The 8959-nt window shown below is 31.4% G+C and overlaps 1 protein-coding gene across 3 annotated transcripts in view; it reads left to right on the forward strand.

The window, feature by feature from the left end:
* Positions 1-6930, forward strand: part of LOC117171324 — a 164889-nt gene extending 157959 nt beyond the window's left edge. For 2 of the 3 annotated variants that reach the window (XM_033358534.1, XM_033358533.1), the window contains exons 5-6: positions 1023-1157; positions 6525-6930. In XM_033358534.1, coding sequence (XP_033214425.1) covers positions 1023-1157; positions 6525-6708 — 319 coding nt within the window. In that variant the 3' untranslated portion in view covers positions 6709-6930. The remainder of the gene's footprint in view (positions 1-1022; positions 1158-6524) is intronic. The other variant, XM_033358535.1, reaches the window with a different exon arrangement.
* Positions 6931-8959: the final 2029 nt, after the last annotated feature.

Raw genomic sequence — 8959 nt, forward strand, 5'->3', positions numbered from 1 at the left:
AATTTGCATAAAAATAATATTTATGATTTTGCCTTTACTTGGGCACTAATATTTGAAATTTATAAAATATCAAAGAGTGATGAATCGCGTTGTATTGAGTTTCCAGTAGTTTAAGAAATCTCCATATTCATGAAAACTCATAACATGCAGTGTGTAGTACACCGTAGAAGTATTAGCATATAGCAGCATCCTTTCTCATAAAAATTCTAACTTTTTTTATTACATTGTGTTCTCAGAACACAATAGTACTGCCCGTTTTGTTACCCATCTCGGTCTACATTGCCTATATAAAAAATGCTGTAACATTAGTTTAAAAATGTAAAAAATTTGTTCTTAGGGTAGAAGATTTTTTTTTTAAATTGTAGTATTTTCTTTTAACCATAAATTTCAAATTCAAGTAATTTGATTCAGGATATTGTTTGTTCAATAATAGCTCTTAGAAGATTTAGTCCAACAGTATTTTACTGATCAAATTAGACACTTATTAAGTCAAAGTTTTACAATATCACCAAAATACAAAAATCGGAACAGATTCATTTTGTCCCATGATTTTCTTCTCAGGCTTCACATTTTAGTAGCGTATACTATTCTTTTTAAACTCGATTACTTATACTGTTGAACACGGATTTTAAACCTGGATTTCATTTAGAAACAAAATTTAATCATATTTAAATTCAATCACCCAGTGGATGTCACAGAGATTTTACAGGGTTACTTTTATAGAATTAATTTATTTCCGTACGACGTTCTCTGAACTTAAATCATAAATTAAATCATGCTTTTTCCATGAAAAAAACTAAAGTTCTTATACGATATCTTTTCATTTAAACGAAGGAATTCTAAGTATTTCATATTAAATAGTTTGAATCAGAAAGTAATTTCTCTTCCACATGTCTGTGGTTTCATAAAGCTCATAAAAATATAAGATTGTTTATGTACGGTGATTGAAAGAATTAAAAAATAATTTTTAGTTTACAAGATGAAATAATAATGAATTGTCTGATGATTTGTTTCTTTTTCAGTAGCGGAATGGTGCAAAGTGTTGGTGCCAATCTGTCGCCGGATCAAACCTTTGGATCGATCCGTTCTCTATCGGTGACAAGAGAAGTCGCCAGTTTTCCTCTCTCCCGAACGCCTACACCTCCACCTCAACATAAGTTAGTAATATTAAAAATAGTTCCTTATATACAAAAAAATTCTTCTCATTAAATTAGCTTTATGTTATCGGCCTATCTGTTATATTTTTACAGTTTGCCCAAAGCAAAGTCCTAATACTCCGCAAGTCCTCCCTACATGCTCTGCCACGAAAAATAGAGTTCGGCGCGAGGTTGGAGAGAGCTAAAAACCCCCCGTGCTCTGTCAAATCGAGTTCGCGCCGATGATTTTAGAGTATTGAGCGAGCACGTAGCGAGGTTTCAAAAAAATATTGAATGTTTTAACAATGCTCGCTAACGACTCTTTAATGTTCGCGGAAGCCTACTTATTTCCGAATCCGCAGTTTTCGAGCGTTTTCGAGGAAAAACTAGGACTGAAAAGCTCTCTCCAACCTCGCGCAGAACTCTATTTTTCATGACAGAGCATGCAGGGAGGACTTTCCGAGTATTTAGGATTTGCCCCGGGTATTTTATAAAGTTATTTTTTAAAGTTTATTTCAAAACCCCACTAGGAATTGTGCTATTAGAGTTTGCTTATTAAAGAGGAGTTTAAAATTTGATTTTATCTAAAGGGCTCCACACAAAATTGTATGGAGAAGGCCTTACGGTGAAATTTTCTCATAAGCATCACTTGACTCATCAGAAACCCGAACTTTTACACAATTTGACCGAAATACCTGTTCTATACATTTTGTGCAGGATGCTCTAATTTCTTCATTAACATTTTTTTTTAAGTAGTAAAAATGATACTACATTGTTTGTAAAAATAGTAAAAAATGTATTAGGGCAAAATGGTATTCCATGACGAAATGAATTTCTTGGTTTCCCATGCATTATTTTTGTCCGCCTTCCTATTTATAAACTAATGAAGATATATCGTTGAAATTTTTGAATACGACAACTAATATATCAGCGCACGCTGGCGGGGTCCATTAAAACTTACATTCTGTTTATATAATGGAATTTTATCAATTTTATATTTTGAATGTAAATGAGAACAGAATTTTAGTGCCCTGCCTAAGGAGATATCTATTAATTACGTAACAGCTTTTTTGGGGAGAGAGAAAATGTTGCGATATTTTTCATAAGAGGAGGGAGTAAATTTATACCATTACGTAATATTCTTAAAAAGTTAACACTATATATAAAATCCATGTATCCGAAATTACAGCATAACGTTAAAGTTCAGTAATTATAATTATTCATCCATTTTTAAGGTTATCGAACTTTGTTGTACTTACTAAATACACGCTTAGATCTAGTCATCTACTTTTATATAGATTTGAAGAGAGATCAAAATTAAGTAAAAATATCTAAAGTCTTTAGAAAAGAATTGAAATATTCTAAATTGTAATTATTAATTGTAGTAAATATCACTTTTAAACAAATAACCCAAACAAAAAATTCTGCACGTGAGTGCAACATTTTAACTTCAAATTGAACTTCAAAAAAATAAAACATTAAATAATGGGAGATGTGTACTAGTAACTTAAAAAAATTATCAGATTGAAAGAATTGTCAAAATAATTGTCGAAATAATTGTTTAAATAATTGTTGAAATAATTATCAGGTTGAAATATGTGCTTAAATGTCATGTATTGTGAAATATAATTTGAAATTTTATATTAAATAAGATGTTGAAGGAAAGAATCTTTCTATAACATTATTTTCAATCTAGGAAAATTTTCACAGGCTCTCAGGCAAAGAAAAATTTAGACGATTTAAAAAATAATGTTAAAGAAGCGTTCACAAAATATTTTTCTGAATGATTCTGGAATTCCAAGTATTTGTGATGTTTTCTGATTTCGACGCTGAACCATAGTGAAGAAATTTACAATTGAAAACTCGTCAACTCGTTTGATTTTGAATCTATATATTTTGGAAAGATGTAATTTTTTATGTTGTTATTTGATAGTTCAATTTTTATGATTTAAGGTTAAAAACAATCTTGAACATTTTTTTTAACATTTCAGCTTTGAAAGTTTACAATTGAAAATGTTTCAGTTTTAACAAGTTCCAGTTTCAAAAATTCTTCTATTTTTAATATTCACGATATAAGAGTCATCAGTTTGGTATAGTTTCTAGCCTAAAATGATGCGATATTGAACTGTTTTTTACTAGGATGTACAAGAAGAAAAATGGATGTTTAAATGTAGATGTTCAAAGGGTAAGATTTTAGTGCCTAACATGCAGATATGCATGCTAACATCTATTAACTTTTTAAGATGTTAGGCGTACAAATTTTTCGATGTTAAATTGAAACACATTCAGATTTTATAATCGTCCGAGCGCCTGCGCATCGCGCATAGGAATTTCACCATTATATTTGACGGCTATATATTTTGAATAATATAATTATGGAATATTACAATTTTGTAACATTTCCATTTTGGAACATTTCCAAAGAATAAAAATTAGCTATCCTTAAATAAAATTGGATAACGACTTTTTTCTGTCTAAACGAGGGAACAACGATCTTAAATTTCAGGTTGTATTGACTCTAACACATTTGACAAAATAAGTATAAATTTAAAATAAAATTTGAGTATGAGTAACTTAAAATAGATAGAATTTTAAATTCAGATTACAGATCATTCGTTATTCAATTACTTACCCCTGTTTTTATTTTGAATTAACCCTAAATGGATCCTATACATTTTTTTGCCCTCACCGGCTTTTCATCGGAATCAGATGTCAATATACACCATTATCTTCGTTTTTTAATGTCGAAGAGATTGGTGTACATAAAATCCCGTTTAAATGAAATTAAAATGTTGGAAAAAATGTTCAAACAAATAAAAATCGCGAAAAATCGTGTTTTTGACTTTTTTTGGAAAAAATCATGTCATTTCTTTTCGAATTAACTAATTTGGAAATTTCAAACGGCATTTTGAAGGGAACAAATTTCAATTTAACTTGGTGTAGGTTATAATTAAGTACCGTCCGAAAAGTATATTTATTTGAATATTTGAAGTTGGAAAATTAAAAAAAAAGAAGAGAAATATCAGAATTGCGGGCAGAATGCCTAATATTATAAATAATTTGAATGTATAATAGGTCAATCTCTTTGTTTTCTGATGAGCAATAAGATGGTTTCATTTAAAAAATGATAAAAATTAAGAAAAAGTTTTTTAAAATGAAAAAGCGGTTAGTAAGTTTGAAAGACAGGAAAAATTCGTCGGAATTAAAAAAAGAAGCCTTTTCTACATAACTATTTTTATTTTCAAACTAATTCTCGAAATAAAATAAAATTAAAACACATAAAATGAAACTGAGTATTGCATTAAATAAGTTTAATCTACTTCGGTGCAAAGATTGCAAAAGACCGCCCTATGTTCATCACACACAGGTCGGTTGCAACTTCTCTCTCTTTCCTGCGACACTGCAGTCACAGCATCGGCACTTTTTGGTTCGTATATTCTCGACATCTTGGATGAGAAAAACAATTATTCAGTCACTATGTATTAATTGATTTATTATTAGAATTTATGAGCACCGTATGAATCAAATTAAAGAAAACAACTTTACATTGATATATATCAAATTTTTAGTAATTTTCACATATAATTTTCACTTAAATTGCAGAAAATAAATTTGAAATATTAAAATACCATAATATTCTGTAAATCTACGTCAAATGCGTTCATTTACATGAAAATATGAAACTGACTTAACGTGACGAAACTCGAACTCTGGAGGACAAATGTGCCGAAGCGCTCAGCATTTCCCTCTCATTTGACAGACAGCGAACAACCGGCAACCTCAACCACTTAATCGCACTCTAGGATAGTCGACCTGAATTATGGTTAGGGTCTGCACCAAAAAATCAGAGATATTTGCTTCGGAGAATTAAATGAATTTCGCGTGGGGCACATTTGTCCGCCGCAGGATCCGTGTAGGGTTAAAAGTATTGAACATAACCTCAACTTGACTGAATGTATCATCTGCTCGACATTTCATACCCTTTATCTGTTTTTCGTTTGTGCACGAACATTCAAGTTAATTTAAAATTGACAAATACGTTATCAATTAAATCCTGAAATGCCCATCAATAAGTAAACTTCCCAAATATTTACAGGCATTATTTGATATATAACCATACATGTAATATCTCGGATATATCAGCTGGACATTTCGGATGTTACAGAGTAACATCTCACTTTTTAATATCTACAAAACCTAAATATGAACATCCCGATTGTTGTCCTATAGTTAAACATAAAATATGTTAACCCTGAACATCTAGATTTTACGTTTGAACATCCATTTTTCTACTTGTACATAGTTCAATTGTAAAGATTAGAAAGGAAAATTCTTTTATTTTGAAGATTTGTAATTGATATTTATTCAATTTTATAGAAATTGGCAAAAAATGTGTTAGGCAAATTGCATTATTTACACAATTTTTCTTTAAAGGGCCAGACCAACATGCACTGATATATTTTCTACCGTTTCTCAAAATTTCAGCGACTTTTTTTTATTAGATTAAAAATAAGAAGGCTGAAAAAATGCATTTTAAATATTATAGTTTATGACGTCGCATAGAGCACAATTTGCCCTTGAGGACGTTCACTACGTGCAGGCCAGTTAGAAATTTAGAAATTTTGAAAATCATTGTTAAATCGGCAATAAAGACCCAATGTTAATTGCTGCAAATTTTGAAAGAGAAATCCAAGCGTGTTTTACACACAAAAAATGGTTTAGGTTCAAATCGAATGGTGTTCTTGTATTTAAAAGTCACTGGTTTTGAATGAAGTTGAATATGAAACAACTAAATAGTAACTTATAAAAATACAAGGACTCCATTATTGCACCAAACAGTTCAATTATTTATTGAACTGAAGTCATATGTATTTTTGTGTTTCGTCTTCAATTTTAGTTATAAGCTGCAATTTTTATCCAATCTTAATTAGAAAGGGCTAATTTTATTAAGTTCATGTTCTGGAATTGTGTTTAATCCCTGGTTAAAGTAGTAGGTGTCCTTGCAACAATCTCTGCAATTCTGTTTGTGTTTCATTAAAATTAAAATAACTTAAGCCAAAATTTGTTTAAACAAAAAGTTAGGTTTGGATATAGAATACAGCTTTTACCTAAAATTAATGGTAAATACAAAAATCCATATAGAATATGTCCAATGATTTTTAACTAAAATATTTTTTTATAAAGAATGCTTAGATTCATTTTCAAAAATTCGTTTTAATTAACATTGGGTTTATCTTTGTACATTTTATATAGATCATGATAATGGTTGGAAGAATTTCAAACTGACTATACGTATAGTACACATCCTTAAGGGGTCAAAAGAAGATTTCTGTAATAAACTCTTTCGTGTGAGGTGAGATAATAAAACTAGCAATTACTTTTTTTCAGGCCAGTCGTTGCGCCAAATAACGATGATCTATTGACTCTATCAAGTCCACTGAGAGAAGCATCTCCCAGACCGGAAGTTCGCGTGGTTGCGCCGTCTCATCGACCTCCTTCCGGGTTGGTGAAGAGCAACTCGACCAATCGTAAGTCCGTTAGTATCATCCTTCCGGAGGAAACGGTCGGATGACCTCAGCATCACGGCTTCGTACATCGTTGCGACAAAATCCGCCCTTAATTTTAAGAGCCTCGTATCTCTGACGAACAGCCTCTTTTTTATCGGGTAATTCCTCTTTCGCGGCCCCTCTCAATCTTGTCGAAAAGAGACACAAAAAGTACAACCAAAGAAAACGTCGAAATTCCTCTCAAAATAACAGCAATGCTAATAGGAATTGACAAAAAAAACCCTCGAGAAGAAAGGAAAAGACAGAAAAGATGATAAAAAGACTCGAAAATTTCATGAATCAGTCAATCTAGATTTAGTTCTAAATTAAAGACTGAAAATATTAAATTTTCTACGGTCTAAAAATTGACAGACAAAGATACTTTAATAGTAGAAAAAAATGAAAGAGGAAGACGTGAAACATGATTCTCGAGAGAGTTTAGCTTTCCACTTTGATGCGACAATCAAGGAATCCAGAAAACCTCAGGATGGAATTTTTTAATAAACTCGACAAGCAATTCTAGTAAGTCAGTTTCTCGAGAACAAAACTGACTGATTTAAACAAACGGCGGAATTTTTTTACTGATATTCATACAACTTTTTGTTTATCTTTGTGAGGAGTTCGTCGGGTTCGAGCTTTTAATCATATAAGAGGAGGGCGCCAATCAAATGGCAATGAACATCAATTTAGCATTATAATACCCCAACATTTGCATTATGCTCATCATAATCTACTTGCTCGGAAATTTATATATAGATTTCCTCGAACGCATCTGTAAAAATGTAAAAACACCAAATATTTTAAAAATTACTTTTAAGTCCAATTATTTTTAAGGGAGTTGATCAGTTTTATTGGGAAATTATTTCCTGTTTTTAAATGGAATTATTCTATTTTCTCGAGCAGTAGGAATTTATTTAATAAAGTCTAGTCCTGTAAATAAGTAGATAGACAAGGAAACGAGTCACGCAATGAAGGAAAGAGGGGTATTGGACATTTTGACGGTCGAAGTATAAAATTCGGGTGTGGTCTTCACAAAAAAAATGAACGGTGTCCAGTGAGCACCGGGACGTCCTAAAGACGTCCTTAGAATGTACCTGTATCTCATATGATTTAGGACTTGTGTGCCCACTGGGAGAGTTCCAAAATTTTTTATGATTGAAATTCGGAGGATATTAAATTAAAAAATGTATTTTACTGAAATTTACATTGACCTTAAAAGTCATTTTATAGAAATATGATTTGTCAAATTTAAATTACATCAAGAACTTTTTAATTTCCCTCAATTGAAATGAATTCAACTGAATTCTTCGCGAAATAATTTTACAAATTTCTGAAATAATCAATAGGATTGGTTGGGACATGTATCAATTTTCTTGATATTAAAATCCATTCGAAGCATATTCAACAGAATTTAAGGCGAATCCCGTTGAATTTAAATTCTGCCTAATTCTATTGATTTGCAGTGAATTATTCTCAACTCTATCAGTAAATTTGGTTAAATTCCATAAATTGTTGTAAATTCCAAGAAAATCTTCTGAATTCGTATAAATTACATTGTATTTTTCGCAAATTAATATCACTGTATGTTTTTGAATTGTTTGTTCTTCTTTCAAAGTGAATTTATTCAAATGCAAGGAAAATTCCTCATGAATTCAAATTAATGTGAGCGAATTTTAACTTAATAACACATAATTTAGGCGAATACCTGATGCATTTAAACCAAATTCAAATTAATTAAACTGGTTTCGTTTAATGCTTTAAATTGTTTCACCTGAATCAGGCGCGGATCCAGATAAGTGTCATGGGTAGGGGCATCAGAAAATGGTATAGACATGTGTGCTTACACACACACACACACACACACACACACACAGGGTGGACACGCTGGGGCTTACTTACATGGCCAGTTGAATGCTACCCGAATTGCACAATAGCAGGGGAGAAGCCATTTTACAGGGGTATTTTCATATTTCGCGCCTTTAAAGTTGCATTCGGATCGGCCATTCGACCAAGTCCGTACATCTTCAGATTAAGTTTATGAGTTTCCATGGTTGCGCTCAAAACCTCAAGCAGTTATGTTCAGATTCACCTGTTTGCCCTAGTCGCTGTCAGTAAATATAGGCAATGTCAATTTAAAGTTTACGCATGTTAAATTTCATTCACTTTATTTAAAACATATCTTGTCTATTCATAACATACCTTTTTTATGCAGTAAAAATAAGCGTTAAACACCATTCACTCTTCGCCCACTGGAAGCGCAGAATATTATTACTATTT

This window comes from Belonocnema kinseyi, chromosome 4, assembly GCF_010883055.1.
Source record: "Belonocnema kinseyi isolate 2016_QV_RU_SX_M_011 chromosome 4, B_treatae_v1, whole genome shotgun sequence".
NCBI classification, from domain to species: domain Eukaryota; kingdom Metazoa; phylum Arthropoda; class Insecta; order Hymenoptera; family Cynipidae; genus Belonocnema; species Belonocnema kinseyi.